Source organism: Astatotilapia calliptera, chromosome 11, assembly GCF_964374335.1.
Source record: "Astatotilapia calliptera chromosome 11, fAstCal68.1, whole genome shotgun sequence".
Lineage (NCBI taxonomy): Eukaryota > Metazoa > Chordata > Actinopteri > Cichliformes > Cichlidae > Astatotilapia > Astatotilapia calliptera.
This window is the reverse complement of record NC_137432.1, coordinates 32,386,472-32,407,862: the sequence shown is the minus strand read 5'-3', so window position 1 is coordinate 32,407,862 and position 21,391 is coordinate 32,386,472. Positions and strand designations below refer to the sequence as shown.

General features: G+C 40.1%; 1 protein-coding gene across 5 annotated transcripts in view; it reads right to left on the bottom strand.

Moving 5' to 3' along the window:
- Positions 1 to 21,391, bottom strand: part of sema6cb (semaphorin 6Cb) — a 147,248-nt gene that overhangs the window by 29,515 nt on the left and 96,342 nt on the right. For all 5 annotated transcript variants that reach the window (XM_026183764.2, XM_026183766.2, XM_026183767.2 and 2 more), the window contains 9 exons: positions 18,839 to 18,929; positions 17,817 to 17,939; positions 16,660 to 16,748; positions 16,264 to 16,481; positions 15,120 to 15,251; positions 14,695 to 14,850; positions 12,344 to 12,520; positions 11,756 to 11,893; positions 4,435 to 4,512 (listed from right to left, as the gene is read on the bottom strand). In XM_026183764.2, the coding sequence (XP_026039549.1) occupies positions 4,435 to 4,512; positions 11,756 to 11,893; positions 12,344 to 12,520; positions 14,695 to 14,850; positions 15,120 to 15,251; positions 16,264 to 16,481; positions 16,660 to 16,748; positions 17,817 to 17,939; positions 18,839 to 18,929 (1,202 nt within the window). The remainder of the gene's footprint in view (positions 1 to 4,434; positions 4,513 to 11,755; positions 11,894 to 12,343; positions 12,521 to 14,694; positions 14,851 to 15,119; positions 15,252 to 16,263; positions 16,482 to 16,659; positions 16,749 to 17,816; positions 17,940 to 18,838; positions 18,930 to 21,391) is intronic.

Below are 21,391 nucleotides of genomic sequence, written 5' to 3'. Positions count from 1 at the left end.
CAAACGGAGCGGTACATGGCTGCATGATTGAAACACATGCAGCTGAACATCACTTCTGATTTTATGGCCCAGACTTCAGAAGAGGGGGAGGGAAGGGTCTGAAGAAAACAGAGGCAATGGCCGACCTGTTGCTTGCACATTAGAGTCCAGCTGAAATTGCATTGCGTATTTTGTTCCTACAGCATACAGTAGTGGTCTGCAGTGGCCGTGAAACAAAATTGTCTCAGGTGATCGTCCTTAAATAGAACTATGACATTATTATTTTCAATCTCTATTATGGAACTGGCTTTTGATGCATTAACCAGACTGCTACTCTTTCTCAATCTGAGTATTGGAAAGTTTGCAAAAAGTTTTTCCCCTGCTCCATTTTTATTTTCCTTTATTGTCTCCTACTACCATTTCTGAACCTGAACTTCAATTCCTTGCAGTGTTTCTCTCCACACACTACACATTATAAATATATATGTGTTCAAAAAAAATGTCTCACGCACCCATCACTGTGATGCAATACAGAAAGAATATGAACTCCATCAATCTTGTGTTACACCTTGGCTTGCTGAACAAGCAACCAGCCAAACATCTGGCGGAGAAAGTCATGCTGATAACATCAGTCATACATCACACAGGCTAGATGCAGACCCTGTATTAGCAAGTACACTACAGCATAAAAGTCTAGCTACAAATACAAAGACTGGTCAATTTAGATGCACATTTTTGAGGTCCTATAATCAGCATCACTGCAAATAAATTAATCATGTTTCATTTTTTATTTGTCAAAACAAACCGAATGAATCAACACAGCATCCTGCTTCCTGCCCTAAGCCACACGGGAGAAGCGCCAGCTCTGCTTAATTATGTCGGCCTCCTCCACGGGTAGTGCCGGGTACACCTTGCAACCTCTCCAGTAACCAAACCACAGGCTAGGTTCAATTTCGTGTTCTTGCATAACAGTTGTAGCCACATCACACATCAAAGTGAAAGGGAGAATCAGATGCAGTGCCCCAGTGTCTCCCAAGATCTTAACTGCCTACTCCTTTACACCGGGAAGGAACACACAACAGAAATAGATGAAGCATAAAAATTTTTGTCTTAATATTCAAACATACTGGGACAGAGGAAAATGGGCGTAGATTAAATTTGGAGCACAAACTGAGCTGCAGCAGCAGGTTTTACTGGTGCTCTACTGCAAACCTTAACTTTCCTTTTAATGGCAGAGCCAAACAGGTTGGCAGTAATGGCACCAGAATTGTTTTTCTGCCTAGTACTATACTGAGGTGTGGAAAAACTGGCCTCACCAAAAGTATTATGAGTAAAGATGTATTCATTAGCCAAAACTGGAGGAGAGTGTATAGCAGAACATTATACTATACAAGTTATTTCAGTGCTACAAGATCACACAAATCTTGAAAAGCTTTGAGCTCTGATGGACCAATTGATGGATGCGTGGATTTTACTTGCTAAAAGAAACTCCAAACGCCAATTAACCTATCCCCACTACTGCATGTTTTTGGACTGTGGGAGGAAGCCGGAGCACCCGGGGAGAACCCACGTAAAACAAACTTCCTTCCAGTTCGCAAGGGCAAAGAAATATATTTGGATTTTAATTCTGCTGACCTGTCTGCCTCTCACCCACCACATTTTCACCATCAACAACCCAATTACACAGCTTTAACACGTCCAGTACAACAAACAAAAGTGAGACATGTTGAGAGTCCGGCAAAATGATGATCACATATTCATCATGTTGATGTTGCCCACTTGTCTCATCGTAGATTAGCTATTGATTGTCAAGAGCACATCACCCCAGCAGGTCAAGTTGATCCGTGCAGTGTTCAACAACTCACTTGAGGAGTGAAATGAGATTAAAAAAATTATTGCTTCTCTTCCTGTTTGGCTGCACATTATTGACTAAATTGCGAACCTGTCCTCTGTGCCTGGGAGTTAAGAAACTAATAATGCCTTTATATCGCTGTGCCCTCCCAAGTGCTTTCAGACTGACCAAACACCACAGTGGCGGTTCCCACTAATTACTATATGTTCGTCCGGGGAAGAATTAACAGCTGAAACCTCCTGGAGTGTTTGATTATGAAGCAAATCTGCACAATTTTGTTTGGGTGATTCATTATTATAGATGGGATCAGAAAATTACTTTTACGACATGAAGGGCTTTTAACTTTTAAAGTATGTTTTAGTTTTGGACAGACCGCCACTCACTGAAGTGGAGCCTGAAAACCAATGTCAACTAACAGTTCATTGCAGTGCCCTCTGAAATAAACTGCAGAATGACCCTTAATTAATAAAGACCAAGGTCAGCTTATTCCCTTAATAGCTTCACCTTGTACTAGCACTCATTTGCCAAAAGCAGCTTAGTGTTAATGATAGATATATTTGTTACTAAGATATGCTACCTCATTGAGTACACCTGTTCAGCTGCTCAGCAATGCAGATATCGAATCAGCCAGTCGCATAACAGGAAGCCAATGTCATCAGCCACAAAGACAATGTGAAAAAGAACTGAAGGTCAAACAGAGAATTAGATTTGGGGGAAAAAGGTAGTTCACATGTATAGTTGTTAATGCCAGACTGATCGGTCTGAGTATTTTCCCCATACGACAATCTCTAGGTTTTACAGAGAATGGTCTGAACCAGAAAACATATCCAGTAAGCTGCAGTTCTCTCGGTGAAAATACCTCGATGATGCCAGAGGTCAGAGGACAAGGGTCTTATGGGTTTATGGCTGCCTTCAACAAGATAATGCACCATGTCAAAAAAGCTCAATCATCTCAACCTTTTTTGTTGAACATGACAATGAGTTCACTATACTCAAATGGCCACTACAGTTACCAGAATTCAATCCAACAGAGCACCTTCGGGTTGTGTTGGAATTTGGACATTTGCATCATGGATGTGCAGCCAACAAGTCTTTGTGATGCTATTATATCAATATGGACCAAAATCTGTGAGGGATGTTTCCAGGACCTTGTTGAATCTGTGCCATAAAGAATTAACCCTCTCAGGCTCAAATTAAACTTTTTGTTGCTAATGCACAACCATGTCCTGCAGTGGTACTTTCGAGTAAAAAAACCTCATAAAATATGTATGTGGGGTAATCAGCTTGTTCGTTTTTAACTATTGCAAATCGGCAACGCCTGCCATGAGAGGGTTAAGGCATTTGGAAGGCCAAGCTGGTATTAGAAAGACGTATCTATCAAAGGGCATTTTTAAATGAGTGCATTTTGTATCCTTCAACAGATCTGAATCCCCACTAGAATTCAAAGTAAAAGATAAAAAAATAAGTAGCTTGAATTTACAACTGCACAGAATCAGTTTATGAGTTAATTCACAGAATCAATATCCAACCGCTTAGTGGTTAGCAGACATCTGTTCTGAAGCATCAAGCTTTGATTTCTGAGACTAAACCAACAGCAGAGTTGATCTGATTGAGAAACTTAGGGACACTGTGACTTTTCAATTACAGGGTAGCCAGACTGTGAATCATATCTTGTTTTCTATTCTGAATTTCCCTCTAAATGAGATTATAATTCACAAAATTAGCATCATTTTGTATTAAATACTTTTTTTCTAAAGTTATAGCCTGAGTAGTTTAATGTTTAAAGTAAGCAATATAGTGTTTTTTGTATAGGATGTTGTGTAATTCAACTTCTGGCCCCTGCTAACCATTCAACAACATGCTGGTTTAAGGCACTTGTCTCATAACCATTTACATAGATTTGTAATGCAGCCTTTTTGTTTTTTTAGCTACACTGCTCACATCCAGAGAGCAATTAATAATAACTTTAATTAACAATGTGCTTAACCAAAATTTCCTGACTCAAAGCTGACCTTTGACCATGTTGAGTATAATGCAAACAGATTGGAATCCAGTGAATCAGTGAAATGTGTATCATTTCATAATCACTGAATCTTCAAATCTGATAATCATGTCGCACTGTTCTGCTGTCAGGGTGTTGTTTTAGACGCTACTCAGAGCACTTTGAATTTTAGACATGAGCATGAGAAACAGTTACTATCCCGGATCTCTACATAGAACTAAAAATGACGGTAATGGAGCAAACTGCACTACAGCAACACGCTGCAGACCCTGGCACAGGTGCCTAAAATATGACTGAGGATTGTAAAATTTGTAGGAATGTTAACAATTAAATGCCTACATTATGCAGCTTGCCATTCAAGCAAAGATCTTTCACTTGACATTAAATGTATGCAATGAAATGAAACAGACAGCTAATAATTTCAAATCAGCACTGCAGTGAACCTCATTAGACTAAATGCTTTTGGCAATTTCTGATACAAACAACACAGCAGTGAAGCAGCTTTGATTGATTTCAAAGTCAGCGCTCGCCTAATGATTATAATGGTGTTTTTTTTAAAGCCCTATAAAAATTATTGTTACTCACTGCATGTGTGACTTACCTGAAACCAGGTGAAACTATGACACAGCTGCCCGACTTGAGCCAGATGCAGTAAGGGTCCCGTAAGGACAAACAGCTTCTGCATAATAGAAAGACAGACAGTTAATGATAGAAGGAAACATGAAGAACAGCATGCATGCAGACAGTGGATGTTAGTTGGGTAATGAGGCACTACCCAGCCACAAACCTAAAAAAGCCCCACATCCCTCAACTAACAAAGGGTAAAGAACTCCATGTGTAGGCTGGTTTGCACCACGTGGCTGAACATTTAATGTCTCATTAAGAAAAGAAAGATAAGTTGAATAAACACATTTAACATGAAATTGCAGCATCCTCATTTTCTTTAAGTGTGGCTAAAACATCATTTACCAAGCAGCACTAATTGACGAAATAGAAGCAGAGTTACTGAAACTGCAGCATAAATCTTTACATCTTTATTTAATTTGCATAAAAACAGGGGGGTCCGAGGCTCAAGAGCTGCACTACTTTACTTCTAAAATCTGGTGTTATACGAATAATGTATAACATTCAAATAGAGTATAGCTTCGACTTTATGGTGGAATAATTATTCATACAATTAATCACATGCCTGTTATTGCTTCCAATAATACTGCATTCTCTACAACAGAAATTAATGTTGATACGCATACAAAGAGACAGAATTTAGATGGCAATCAGATTAGTTTGTAATTAGAGGTTGGACTGTAGACTTGTTTTTATCTGGCTATAAAAACACAAATAGACATTAGGGGATAAAAGAATGGTTTTGTGACATTTTGCATGTCTCACAGGTTAAAAGTTACAACCAGCATCTGTTTGGTTTTGCATTATACATCAATTCTAAATCTAGCTAGGTTAAGTTGTTCATTAATAATTAGAGACATATGATGAATGTCAAGATTTTAGTGTAGTCACGCTGACGAGGCATGCAGACTGCTGCAACAGTAAGCTGATACTGTTTGCTTTAGTATAAAAACCTGGACCTGTTTACCTCTTTCTTATAGCAGTCAGCATTAACCTCACTTAGTCACAGTTCCTACAGTAAAAACTCCCTGCAGCATTGCAACATTCAGTACTTTTCTTCCATTTTGAGACCCACACATCAGTTTTGTTGATAAAACTCTAACACTGCATTCTGCACAAGTCTGTGGATGCAATTTTCCCTCTCTGTGTTGTATGAATCATGTGGCCTTCATACTTCCAGTATGTGTCTGCAAAACAACACTGGGTGTCAGTGAGCGAATGAACACAATTTTTCACAGGTGCAGAGCTTACTTTTTGCATGTGTGTGGTATTCACCCAGCAGCACCGACATAATGAGCATAAAGTACGCCCAAAAAGAATGACAAAAACAATAATGCTCTCCTGCTTTTCCCATCTACAGTTACTTTAGAGATATTTTTAGCCTAATTCCAAAGAAAAGAAAAGAAAAACAAGTCAAGTAAACCTTCAAGGCAGACAAAAAAGCAAGTTCTAACAAAGATCCTGTGACCCGTTTTAAATATCTTTAAGTATTTACTGATGTCTCAACTGAACATGCAGGTGTGTGCAGCTGTGCCAACATATTACTGTGCCAGGTCAGGAAAACTGAAAGTCAAGACAGGACATATTCTCCCATTAGTACTTGTGCAATCTGCAGCTGCAAACTGGGTATAAATAAATACACGGGCCAAAGCATTACACAAACTTTCTTTCTTTCTGTCTTGATTGAAACGACAATAAAAACCTATCCCTAACCTTGAGATCATACGCATTAAGTGCAACACTTTACAAAGCAATACATGTAAAATGGAATGTAAAATGTAAAATAATAAGGAATGTAAAATGATACCCATCCTAAATTCAGTAACTATATTCCAATTGCTACAGCAACAATTTTCTTCAATTATCTGCATACTGGGTTGATGGAAAAACATGTACGATCACGTGGAATGGAAGATAAATAAATAATGCATGACTTTTTAAAGCTAAATCAAATGCACTGCAATAATGGTAATGTCAAGTGACAAAATAAAACATTTGTCTTTGTCTTTTAAAAGAGCCGATATTAGATTCTTTGAGCTGATGCCCTTATCAACAGGATGTCATGTGTCAGTGTCTTCCAGAACAGCAGTTAGTGTGCTGTGTGGATTAATTCAAACACCCAGACCTCCTCCTAATGTGGACCTTTGAGGCTCTACAACAATATCCTATATCTTTACCTTTCCTGCAACATAAAACACCCTCGATCCACATGCTTTGTCAAGAAAACAAAACACTGAGACATACAGATATAAACCGCTCGCTTTAGGCATTTTCACAAACAATTGCCACGGTTCTTGTTCTTGGGAGGACAGTACAATAATACAAAAGCCCTGTTGTTAATGTAGGTTTAGGCAAGGTCATATACTTGGCTATTTCTGAGTGCTTACCTCAAAAGTAGACTTGTATTTGTGTCTTTAGGCATGATGTAAGCATGGTAAACCAACATCTTTTTCTTTACAGCTTGGAATATTTTTTATTCTGAAGGATAATTTATTTGCAATAACAGAATCATTCTTGGTTGGAGGGGCTTAGAATATGAAGTGGCTGGAGAAATCATCATTGTCAGATGTCTATCTAAACACAAAAATGTAAAAATCCAGACACCATTGCATGTCTTCTTATGTTTCAATCCTCGTTTTGCTTGTGTTCAATGCAGGGCTACTGACACTTCAACATGCATGGGAAATGAAAAACAAAATGCCAAAATAAAAAAACCCAAAACTGGAGTGTTTGTTTTTGTCCAGCATCACAAATTGAAGCCCTCTAGGTATCAAGAACCTGAAATTAGCCTCATCCCCGTGTGTGACTGCCAATATGTGACACTGTGTGCTGCATTAATACATTATTCATACAGTCGCCATAGGGTCTGTATTTATATACACATCTAACTGACTCTAACTCTCCTCTCACCGTCGTCATAGAGATTCATCTACACTTACAGGTCAGAAACAGCCATCAGCACTACAGCACAGTCAGTTCTCCAGCTCTGATTTCTAAAGATGTGCAGTGAAGTCATTTGTTCTTTGTCGTAAGTGCAGTTTCTCTAAAACAGACTTGTGTGTGTCCTGTGCCACTCTTTAAAACTTCAGACTTCTATCTGTCAAACTAAAGTGAACACAGTGGTGTGTAAGTCATGGTGTGTGTGTGTGTGTGTGTGTGTGTGTGTGTGTGTGTGCGCGCGCGCGCGCGCGCGTATGGGGCATCCATTAGCTGCCGAGGGCCTCCAAGGCTGAGCCTCATGACTTCCAGCTGTTATGCAGCCACAATTTTGAGAATAACAAAATACTGAGTGGAAAGGATTTCAGATATGATATGTCACTGGTGAACAACTATTTAAGGATTACATATATTTGCTTGATGGAAAACTAAAAGGTAATATTAACCATTCTGAATAGTTACTATGCTGCTTAACATTTGCACATGTGGTTTCATCACATGGACAACATGTCTGTGAAGGTTCTCAGTCATCCAGGTGATCGTAGTCTAAGGAGCTTGGAAAGGAAGCGTCTGGACTTCTTTAAGTTTCTTGAAGACCTTTCACCTCTCATCCGAGAAGCTTCTTCAGTTCTAAGAGCAATTGGTGGAGAGTCCCAGATTTTAAGCCCTACGGGAGTGTCCCCAAGAGGCTCATGGACCTCTTTGACTTCTATTATCGAGGCGATATCGAGGATGCCAGTGTTCACATTTTGGACAGAGAAGACTGATGGTTTGAAAGAGGAGTGAAAGAAGCCATCTGTGTCCACTGTGAACGACCATCTTTGAACAGAGGCGATGGCTTACGACACCTGTCTGCCATCTATAATCCAGTTTTGAGATCCCTGCTCAGACGCCTTAACCACTCCCACACACCTACTCATATCCTGGGCCTTTTGACCTCAGGAAATCACATGATAGGGTGGGGCTAGACTTCACAGTGGGTTCACCCAAAACCCTGGGTGAAGGTGACACACACCTGTTTTCACACCTTCACTCGTGTGATTAGTTAGAGGATCAACAGGGGGTCCATGGCCCTCTTGGGGGACACCCCATAGGACTTAAAATCTGGGACTCTCCAGCAGTTGCTCTTAGAACTGAAGAAGCTTCTCGGATGAGAGGTGAAACATCTTCAAGGAAAACAAAAGAAGTCCAGGCGCTTTCCTTTCAAAGCTCCTTTTACCACATATACAACACTTTCTTCAGATTACCTGTAAGAAAAAAAAAATAGGGCCCTGTATTGTTAACATATCCATTACAGTTCAACTTTGACCTTTTGTGCTGACTGCGACACAGCTTTAGAAACCACTATATTTCAAGTCAAATGAACTTCTTAACCAAGATGAACATTAGCTCCAGACCAAATGTACATATTATATATTTATGCTGAAGTGAAAATACTCACGTGTCTCTTACCCATAAGAAGTGCAAAAAGGATAATTTATTACAGGAGACTGCTTACTGCCTCCCACTGGCAGTCATAGCTATAGTTCAACAACGACTATCATTATTCTCTAACCTTATACAAGAAAAAAAATGAGGTTCTGAAATAAGAATGGGCTTATAAGTGTTATTCTGCTGAGCAATTACAGTGTGTTTTGTTGTTTAATGTGCGAGACTTGTTTGGGGGATTAGACTGTCTGATTTAAAGCCTTTCTATTAACCTGACTGCTCATGTGTCTGGCACCTTTCGGATGTTATTATAGACTTGCAATCTTCCCGGATATCAGCAATAACTTTGATACAATACAAGATCATCATAGGTTACAGAAAATACAGCCAATGCTATAAAAATACAAGCCAAGTTTTAACAACCTGGAATTACCCTTTGAGGCATTACATCTTCAGTTAATTAACAGTACCCTGTATGTGACAGCATCAATTGATATACATTTATTTAAGAGCAGTCCTGAATAACAATATGAGCAAGTTGAACCAGTTCATATTAAAAAATAAAAAAATAAAAAAATAGTCAAGCGAGCTGAAAATCCTTGGATCTAAAGACTTTGAGGGTTTGGGGCCTCCTCTGCCCCTTTATTATACTGTTTTATTAAAATTCCCATTTCATCCAGTTCTCTGCTGCTCTTCAAAACAGAGCGTTTTCTGAAACCTAATATTGGCAGCAGGGCCTCGAGTGAGAAAACAAACCTGACGGTACTGGTTTTAGTGAGCGAGAGAGAGAAACAAGCCAAGAGTGAGAGAAAATGGAAGCAGACACGAGAGAGATGGAGTAAATCTCATCTAGAGGGAGATTGTTTCAGCGGTGTGGTAAAGGAGGATATTGTGGCTGAAATCTGACCTCCTGGACAGTGGTGATGCTGCTTATGGGGGACACTAATCCCAGGATGAGGTGTGCTGTAGCTGTAAGTCTCTAAAAAGGATCTGTGGATGCAGCAAGGCCACGAGCTCAAGTAAGACAGGCCCTATCCATTTTCTTTCTGCTCCTTCTTTTCCTTTTTCTCTCCCTTACAACATCAGGAAAAGAAAGCAGTGACCAACATTACTGGCTCTCAGCCAATCAGCTGGATGCAATTTATGACTAAATGATGTTGAGAGCTTCTCCAGGCCTTTGCAATGAGGGGTTTGCATGCTATGGGGGTATATGCATTCCCTGGGGTAGCTGAGGAGAAATCCTTCCTCTGGGTTGAAGGGGCTGAGAACAGGGGGGAGTTATAAGGGGCCAACATTCCTCACAGCACCAAAAATAGACCTTGAAGCTGAGGAGCAACTACATTAGCTGAGGCTATAATGTAGTTTGGCAAAGCAGGATACTTGAAGCTGTTGCTGTGCTCTGCTTATAAGTGTGTTCCTTCACAAAAGCTTTTACTTTGGCCTGTTTAATAAATTACAGAATACAACGGGCTGTGTTTGAGCAATGGTAGGCAACGTGAACTTGGAGTAAACCCCTGAAAAATTACAAAGAAAAGTTTTTTAATATAAGCCAAGTTGGAAAACTTAGAAACGGATAAAAGCAAAACTGACTGAATGCAATGGGACCGGGGCAGATAAACGACGACCTGAAGCATGCAGCATAAACATTCAGTGAAGCTTCTGTTCAAACACAGAGATGAAAATCGCAGCAGATAAAAACAGCAGATCTGTGCGGACCAATGATGTAACCACACCTTTCCTAAAAGTAATACATGAAAGTAACATAGGTGAAATACTTACATCATGTGTTTTACATTCTTTTTCGCCATTCTGCGGTAACCTAATACTCTGATAATAACTTCATGTAAAAGCAGTCTCTAAAGTTCAGGTGGAGGGCTTAAAGCTTTTCCCTGCTGTTCTCCTAAAGTGGTTGATTTCTTGGCCGTAAACGCAATCAGCCTTTTAAACATCGGCTACACACGTGTAAGAAAGGGAACAAAATGATGAAAGGGTATACGTAATTTTGTACCGGTGAACGTTTGACATCTGAAACATCAAACGCTAAAGCAAAAGTTATGCTCTCTCAATACAGGGAAAATCAAGAAAGGAGCACCATTTGTTCCCTCAAAACAATGTCGAAGCAAGTGGAGAAATCTTATTACTGACTTTCCACATGCACACACACACTTTTATAATGCATGCAAATGTGTTTTCTGATTTCTGTGGATAATCTAGTTTCTTGCCAGCGTACAGTATAAACGCACTCCAAAATCTAAAACAAACAAAAACAGCTGCAAAAAATATCTTTAATAGGACTACATTTGGGGCTCGTATGCTTGCATTTCGAATTCGCCAGTTAACATTTGTGCATGCTTTCGCACATGCAAATGCTCCTTATTACAGCTGTATAAACAATGGACCACGTATACTCAAACATGAAGATCAGACAGCAATCTGACGACTTGAGCTTATGAAAACGTCCAACCTTTCAACACAGAATTTCCAATGTAGAAGGCATACGAAATTGCTAATGGGTTCAATAACCTTTCATTTTTTTCCTATGGTCACTTACCTGCCAACACCACAAATAACTTAATAGTACTTATTTGAAAAAGTGGTCCAATTTTAAGAATTGGGGAAATAATAGTCCAACATCTGCTTTATGGTACAGTACTCTATTCAAAAGCCTATAAAAGCATTGTGAGTGGATGCATTTGCTAAAGGGAAACTGATCTTACTTTACTTGATTTACCTGGATCAGTTAGTGTCATTTTCTTTGTGGCACAAAACGAGAAAACAAAAAACCCATGCATGGTTTCTGAGGTACTGCACAGTTTTGGGACCTTTCACTTAAACAAAATATACTGATCAGTATCAAAAATTTTATACAGAATATGCATAATATTCTGTCCAAACTCTGGTGGCGATAATGCTTTACTGTATAGTTGACTCACTTCTTGCAGTGGCTGTACTCAGAGCAGCGGCTCAGCGGCACACGGATCACGCAGCTTGAGAACGCCACAAACAACGCATGATGATCCCGGTCCAACTCAAGCCCCAGGACCCTCCTATCCTCCCCCTGCACATTGCACCTGGGAACACGGAAAAACACCAACTGTCACAATCAGGCATTTTGTATTTCGTTTCATTTTTTAAATCAGCGCTGTACACGGCTGGTTCAGTCTGAAAATTATACAGAAAGCCGACTGTGAATCAAACTCCATGCAGATAGATTTTTCAAGCTGTGCAGCAAGAAAACAAAAGAATACATGGGGGGGAAAAAAAAGCATCCCCTCCAGCTGTACAGGGTGATGCAAAGTGTTACAATAGACCAAAGAGTGGGTGGGCAGGACAGATCAAGGCAGAACAAGGAGAGGAGGAGAACAAGCAACAGAGAAGGAAAAGAACAGAGATGTGCTAAGTAAAGTACAGAGAAAGCAAAAGAAATGGAAAGAGAGAGAGCAATAAACCAAAGAGACAATTACAAGAACACGCATCGTTTAATACAGAAGCAACATGACACATAATAGACTTTGTCTCACTTGTTAGGGTTATAGACATCAAGGTCCTCCAGGAGCTGGGTGCTGAAAGATGCGTTGGCCCCCTCAGTGCTGGCCAGGATCTTCAGCACATGGCCATTATCTGACCCGAGGAAGACTACCGTGTAGTTCTTATATGGCCCTGCAGATGTATCCACTGCAATCTGAGTCAACTTGAACCTGCATTAAAAAAACAAGACAACAAGACAAAGCGACTTACATCTACACTGAAGATCATCTAAATTTAAGCTGTCATGTCACTTGCTTGCATAAATTTGTGGGCGTCAACAACACCAAATGCTCTGGTTAGCATCTCATTATTGCTTCTTTGTTTTATGAAAGTAGAGTTTCAGTGGTAAACAAAACAAACAGTGGGTGAGTACTAAGCTCATTGTATAAAGCATCAGTATAAAATCAGTCACTTCATCTACCAACCCACCATCCCCTTCCTTCATCGCCTACATCTTTTAAAGCCTTCATCCTATCAATTCATCTATCCATCTATCCGCCCACCCAGAGCCATTCAATCGATCCATTCTTTGTGTTGTTGAGCCACTTTTCTATGCAGTCTTGCACAGAGGCCCGGTTTTCTATTTTCTGGTTGTATTTGTGTGAAAGTCCAGCAACACACCGCTTTATTTGGAGTGCCACCCTGCTTCATATTCATCCAGCTTCTCGCAGTTACACCTGGGAGGTGCCCAGTATCACCACAGCTGTCTACTGTTGGCTCCACTGGAGCAGGTGAGGATTAAAAGCTGTGCTGAAGGGCACCTTGAGTCCAGTGGTGGCTGAGAGGTGGATAGGCTTAACTCATTCATTTTCTCTGCTGTATTTCCATTCTCTGGCCCGGGGATTTAAACAAACAAACTTCCTCTAATAATTTCTTTGGCATTGCAGTGCTTCTAGATTCTTATAAAAAGGACACCCGCAGCAACTTCTGTGCCCTCACTTCTCCCTCAGTGCCTCCCAGATGGTCCCACAGAGGCTGGTGTGTTTACCCACATGAACTTGACGGGCACGTCCCCGCAATGACTCGGCAATAGCGCGTGATGCGTTTCTGGTTAGATTTCATTTATCTAGCATCACTCTGGGGATAGGCGAAGCAGATGTGATGTTTTTGGCGCCAGATGTGAAGCGGTGCATGTTTCCCCAGTGTGGAGCCACTGCAGTGTCTGGCTGGCTGTCAGCCTGGCTCTGCTTCAGCAGGCGTGGACAAGGCTCCTGTATACTATGAGACTGTGCCTGCGGTTGTAAGTTGAATCGGTGATATGTATCCGCTGTGAGTACATACATGTCTGAGGTTTGTGAGCTACTGCGTGAAACACTTGTGACACTTTTCACCAATTTAACATTCACGGCATCGTCATCTGGTATGAGTGGATTCTCAAATATCACAACACACACACACACACACACACACACACACACACACACACACACACACACACACACACACACACACACACACACACCCTCCCTTTGACAGGTGGGCTGTGGAGCTAGGCCAGCCCTACAGACAAGTCCTCTCCTTGTGCCCCCTTCATGTTTGATGTAAATCCAGTGTTGAAAAAAATTCAATGTGCTTTAATGGCAAGCAAGGTAGTGTGTTCCACTTGAGGTCACTCATCAATACCAATCACGGTTGCAAGAAAAACACTGCTGGTACATGATGCTGTGAAGGCAAACAGCCACTAAAGTACCAAAGAAATAATCCTGGCATTTTCTCCTAAAGGTCTGTTTTATAACTGCAGCCACGTTCTGAACAGCAACACTCACGGTAATGATTTTAAATGTGATCTAATGACAACGTTCACCAAAAAATACGTGACCATTTGAGAGGTCTTGAGGAATAACTTTGCATTTGTTTTCCAGGTGTTGATGCACTAAGTACAGGAAATGAAACCAAAGAGCTTATGCAAGTCCTCCTTTAAATGTCACCAGTTTTTATTGTTTAAATAATTATAGCAGGCATTTCTTTGTAATTCTCAGCTGTCTGATAGACCTGCAACGCTAAACCTATTGTCTGTTTTAACCGAGGTAGAGTAGCACCTTGGACAACTCGCCCGTCTGTTAAAGCACACATTAACATAAACACACAACCACTCTCTCACATCTACATCTATGGTAATTTAGAGCCACCAGTTAACATAACATACATGTTTTTAGTCTGTAGGAGAATGTAATTCTTAACTCAACACTTCACAAGTTTGTGCAGATGCTGGCAGGTGCCAACTGCCTTTTGTTAGTGAATTCCAAGTACATATACTGCCATCAGAAAGTGACTGAAAGTAATTTAACAAAAATATTTTTCATAATACTTTCCATCTGTTCTCTTATTGAAACAAATCTTCTACCTGCTGGTGGTGCGGGTGAAAAAGGGTCGGTCGTTGACGGAGGGGACGGACTCGTCCATGAGCGGATAAGACTTGATGAAAGTCAGAGTTTCGTCAGGGAAATTGGTGGATGACTTGTAGGCGGCGGCTGATCCCTCGCCAGCGCAGCAGCCTGGCCTGCACGACAACAGCAGAGCGAGAGAGAGAGAGAAAAAAAAAAAAAAGCATTAGACATAAATCTGGTTCCACAGGCAGATGTAAAAACACTGGCAGCTGTTTGTTTTTGGGAGGAGCAGGAGGAAAAAACAGGTGCCTTGTGTGGCTGCCTTTTTTTAAGAGATGTCTGTGCAGAACAATAACAGCAACAGCTGCAAAAGCTCTGTTGTCAAAAGCAGAAAAAATGTTCTAGGAAAGTGACAGTTTCTATTTAAAGATGAGTCTCTCACCTTGGTTTTGGGACTTGCTCCTCTGGAACAGGTGTCCAGGCTGACTCACTATTCTTCTGCTCTTTAAATTTACCACTGAAGGCCTTCTCTATGTCATCCATGTAGAAAGCACAGACTGCTGAGCCAGTGATGCTGTTAAAAGGACCCCAAAAGAAGACTTTACAAAGAGCAAGACAAAAGTCTGGAATTCACCAACTAAAGACAAGAATTCAGCCCACTGACTTCCTGTCACAAGTGGCCAGAAATGTGATTTTTGATTGCTCTGTCTGTGCTCGTCTTTACTACTACTAGTATATGTCAAATATTCTTACCTCTTTCTAACCCTCTACAGTGTAGATACGATACAAGGAAAAAAAACAGAACAGTCTCCATATTGCAGAAGTTAAAAATGCATCCATCCAGAATTACATACTAATAGCTTGTACTGTATGTTTTCATGGAAAGCAGTGAATGACTTTGATCCTCCCAGCTGCTTTGACATATGAACTCCAGACAATCATGAAAATCACGTTGTGATATTATCAGATGTTGCTCTTTCTCGCAAAAACAAAAGTTTTCTCTGTCAGAGAATAGTGAGGCTCCAGCAGAGCGCAGGGGGCAGAACATATAACTGATCTATTCTCAATTAGAAAAAGCTGGCTGCTTAAACTCAGTTTAATACCCGATCAGACTGATTTGAACATTTGTGTCTGCCACAAACAACTCTGCAGGGTGATGTCTGTAAGAGTTTAGACCTGCAGAGCATGATAGGAACTGCTTCCTGTTTGTCAATGACATTCACTGAAAGCCAAAAAGTGCATCAGAATAGTGTAAATTGCTATTTTGGCTCAGCGACGTTTCAGAAGACACAGAAAAGTGAAAAAAAATATTACTAGTGATAGCATTTGAGATACCGCTCATGTAGTACCTTACAAGTAAGTTACATCGCAGAAAACAAACATTTTCTGGATTAACTTTAGCGAAGATGTTTTTGTTTATCGAATTCTGTAACATTTCATTGTTAACAGGTCAAATTTGCAGATCACATAAAAGAGGATTAAACAAACGTGACTAGAGAGAAATTATCACACTAGCTACTAACTAACTATAACATGGACATTTCAATTTCATCTTTACCTTGAAAAAAACATGAAAAAATGCCAACCTATTTGCCTGTGTGGTGAAGACTCCGAGCACAGTCGGCCGGTGGTTAATCTGCAGTACATTGGTGAGAGACTGGAGAACATCAAAGTAGAAAAAAGAATCACCAGGAACAGAACAGTTCAGCCGAGCTTTAAGAAATGATGTCCAGTAACGTTCCAGCACCCTCGGGGAGCCCCCATTGTCGTTCTTACAAACACGTGCAACCCTTGAGAAAACCACCTGAGGGGACAGGAGTGGAAATCATTTATAATCACCACACTCAGACGCAGCCGACACAGAATACTGAACAGCAGTCAGGAATGTGCTCTGCATGTTGACTTCGAGCAGAAACGACAACAAGCTTAAACAACACACAACACAAATTTGTGTAGTGTCTGCTCTGAAATGAGTACCTCACCTTGCCAAGAGTGGTGTACTCCACTGCGATCTCGCTGAAGAAGAAGTACACGTAGTTCCCATACTCAATGGCATGGAGGAAATGGGGCTCTGTAGAGGACAAGGAAAAAAATGGTAATGATGACTTATTTCCAGTATGACAGGCTGGACGTGGAGCTGGTAAACACAGATGTTCAATTTGGTTTATAAATCGTAGATAAATGTGAAATGCCTGAGCTCTAAAATGGAAAATCCAAATTTTAGCAGAGAAAAATGTCCTTCCAATTCTTCCAATAACAGATCCTTATTCGGGTGAAATAGCAGAGATAGTCCTGCATCAGTAGTGAAATAAAGATAACTTAAAACATTCTGCAACAGCACTTTCTACAACTCTGAATACATTTCTATCTTGTCACAAGCAATTGCTTTACTGAAACGACCCCACTCGCTCAGCGCTGTTAACGAGGATAAAAAAAATAATCTATTGCACATAAAGATAATATAGCTAAAACAATTAACGCCAAATTAATTGCCAATTATTGTGATGATAACAATCAAACATTCTTATTACTGGAAGGTTGATTCGGCTCCGTTTTCCTCCCAGATGAGGAAAAGCGATTGTTTCTTTCCTCCCTTTTGAAATCAGATGAAATTAAATGCATAAAGAAAGTGACACATAACAAGTCAAGATACTCTAGCCATCTTTTTCACTTCACTGGATGAGGCTACTCACATCTGCAATGAAGTGAAAAATACCCTCATTAAGTGACAAAATATTTGTTGGTATCAGTGCCAATAAAAACTAAAGGGGAGATTTTGACAAATGAAACTGATGTTTATTAATTATTTGTAACGGCTCGAAAGTGTGGAAAAACATAAACCTGGACACGAAGAAAGTTACTTCCAAAATAAAGGTTCAATTTAAAGGTCAGTGCTACCTGCAGATGTCAACCATGTAAATGTTTGTACAAGATTTGATAAGCCCTGCATTAGACCTCAAAGCTCGGTGAATTTTAGTAGTTTACACATTTAGGATGTCATCTGAAATGAAACAAGGTCTCAGATCCCACACCATATCAGAAAATCTTCCATTTCCTTAACCTACCACCAACCGCATTACAGAGCCACAGCTGCATTTGATATGCTATTACATTACACCTTATTGCATTGGCTTCTCACCTCGCAGCCATTTGGAGTCATACTTCACTGTACGCAGCACGGGGCTGCTTTCACCCAAACTTCTGTAAATAACTGCGTCACTTGCCAAGAAGTCAGTCATGGTGGCAGAGTAGAAATCACCACCTGAGAAAAAGGAAAAAAGTTATTGAGAACTACAGTCAAGGATCACAATTCCCACTAACCCACTTCTCTTAAGTGTCTATTTTGGTCACAGGTGACTTTTATTCCTCTTTAAAAGGAGGCTAAGGAAAGCAGTTGTAGGAGACTATGCGAGCTTTAATAACAGCCTGTGTGAACTTTGCATAAATGTCAGTGGAAACCTGGCAGGGTTGAGTGTACGTTTGGCTCTCTCTTCCCTGAACTTGATCCTGATGTGTTCACAATGTATCAACTTGCTTCACTGCTATGTTCATAAAGCAGTAAATCTAACCACAAACCGGGATCTGTGAAGAGGAAACTTCAGATTATACCATCTGATGATTTATGCCAAGATACTCAATTATATCGACATTTCAGGCTTTTAGCTCAGACTCTTACTGAGACACACTTGTAATGAGGCACTAATTGAAGTTAACATGCAGTTTAGCAGATTATATATTATTATCTTAGTATCCAATTACCACGTCAGAGAGACAGAACGCCAAGTGCAGTTACACGTTTAAGCCTATTGATTAGAAATGGTCCTTTATATGTAACAGCTACCCACTTTTAGCAAACCATCCTCTTCTGTTTCTGAAAGATGAACGTCATTTTCCTATTGTTCCACCCCCTTCTAATACATTTATAACATATTTTCACAAGGTTAATATAAAAAACAAAACAGGCAAAATATATGTGACTTCTTCTGAATATAGTCCACCACAAACATCGTTTTACCCGACTTCAAGTTCATTTAATAAACGCTAGTTTGATTAAAAAGAAAAAAACATTACTCCAAGCCTGACCTATATAATAAAAATGTCACAGCACAGATCATCACCTGTGAGATTTCAAGTTTGAACATCATCTGGGTCACTACTTACCTGCGAAAAGGCCGACATTGGACTGGCGGGACTCGAAGGGACATCGAGCCTGTCCCACCACCTCCTCCCCTTCCTGCTCCAGTGTCGACATCTAGGACAGAAATGAAGCAGCTTTACAAGGATGTATACAAAGCTTCAAAGCTAACCCAACAGAAGAATGGGCTATAAAACACAGAGTGACAGTTGTAAACAAGAAAACAACACCGCTGTTTACACTTATAAACCCACGAGGTTGTTTCTGCCCTGACAGAAAAAAAAAAAAATCAATCAGCCTCAAACACCAAAAGTCTTTAATGCAGTGAGAATTGCAGTTGGACGCAAAGGAGGTGTATCAAATCACTGTGTAATAATGAAAGGCAACACATGCATCATAAAGATTAGTTTTATTTGGTGTATTGTATACAGGTCATTTCCATAAAAGATGTGTGAAAGCAGAGAGGCCAGTTTATCTCTCAGGCACAGATATTAAAGCTGCTATTTTTCCAGCCCCTGCTGTTAACAAGGTTGCGAGCCTCAAACACAACAACAAGAGAAACCCAGCAGAGCGACTTCACCGCCCTCTGTGTCAACAAGGTGACTGACACACATACACCGCGTTAACAGTCCATAAACACGTTGGCCTGGATTTTTCAGGCTTGTTCGACACATAGCTCTGTGTGATTGCTGTTCTATTGTTGTTCTGCAAGATGATTGTCAAACTCGGTCCTTTCTACAAAACTAAATAGAGAGATCATGAATGTGGAGTAGACATGATAACCTAACAGTTACACAACTATAACAAGAGCAATACAAGACATATGCTCTGCATTTAGGAGAAATATATTGCATTTTTTAAAAGGGAAGAACTTTTATCTAAACCTATATTTGCACGTTACAATATTCAGAATATTTAAAAAAAACAATGCTCTTTCAGGCAGCCTGGACTGTGAATGTCTTTTACAGTTTTCATGTTTTTCTCTATTGATAGGAATTACCCATTTCATGACAGCACCCACCTCCCTGTGTGCAAATGCTTCACCAAAACAAGTTTCAATGCGTCCCGAGCTAAGTGTTCCCCACAAGAGATTGTTTTTAAAAAATACAAGCCAGTGTGTTTTTCTCCTGCACTTAAATGGTAAACCACTTTCCCCAGCAGGTGCTGTTTTCCAAGAGACATGACAAGACCACTTCACGTTCACACTGTCAGGTATGGATATGTTTTGTAAGCTTAGGGTTAAGTTAGAGTTAGGCTGCTGTTCCAGGCCGCGATAAGGGATTGGATTTATATAGCGCTTTTCAAGGCACCCAAAGCGCTTTACAATGCCACTATTCATTCACTCGCGATGAGTTGAGGTTAAGGGAACATTGGTTGGTATCTACTCTTTACGGACTTTGCTTTTGTGGCAATACGCAAGACCGGAAATGGGTTGTAATCCATTCTCCAGCGCAGCCACACAGCTAACTGTGGTGCAACAGCACCCTGTGACTGAGCTCGTTCACACCAGTTTAGCTATAAAAAACGACTTCACATTTCTGGTGGGGTAATGGCTGCCTGCTCCCTGTACATTTGGCAATAAGATCATGCAGTAGAGGAGAAAATAAGCAAGACAAAACCTTACAATAGACTTTTGCCTTCTAAATTGTGCATAAATGTCTCAAGGGATTTGTACAAAACACTTCAGATTCTTAACAGAGTATGTGTTTATGCTACACTACACTCCTGAAGCTGATGTAATCCAGCACAACAGCTCTGCCCCAAATATCACTTTGGTGTAGCTTCAAGTGCTTTGACTGAGATTTTTATTTTGTGCTGCTGTTGCAGTAATAAAAAGAATTACACTGCTGTAGTTCGTTTTTTTGAATGTGCCTCTTGTTCAGCATTAAAAGGTGAACTTTGATTAGATTTGGTAAATAGTGCTTTTCACAAAAATACAGGTGAAGAGTTGCACAAGTGAAGGTAACAGCAGTAAAGATAAAGTGCTGTTAATGTGTTTTACAGCTTAACGAATCAGAGAAGGCAGAAAAACAGGAAAAAGCAAATTAAAAACATGCCTCTCAAAAAAAAAAAAACTTTAAATAAACAAACATGGTTAAAAATTTTAATGTAAGACTGGTAAAAAAGAAGCAATTTTGGGGCATTTTTTCAACACTGGGAATGTTTGCAAGGAACTGGGTGCATTCCACAGTATTTGTTCATTACTTACGAAGTAAGTTAATTCTCCAAAATAGACTCGGAATCTCGCATCCATGGAAGCTTTCAACCTCTAAGAAACCTTGAACCCCGAAAATTCATCAAGAAAATTATTCTGATGTTACTAAATGGTGTAACTAATGAGAAGAAAACATTAATACAATCAGGAGGACTTTGAACAAAGAAAACAAAACAAACATGGTTAGTCCCATTCAGTTCCCAATCAGTAATCATCTGAAGATTGGTCCTCTTTAAGCGAGAATTAATTCTGTTTACATCTGAATAAAAATCACCAGTTTTCAGCCAACTTCTCCTCACAGCAGTTTGTTAATCCCCCAAAAACATTTCAGAGAGAACATCAGAGAGAAATTAGGATTCAGCAA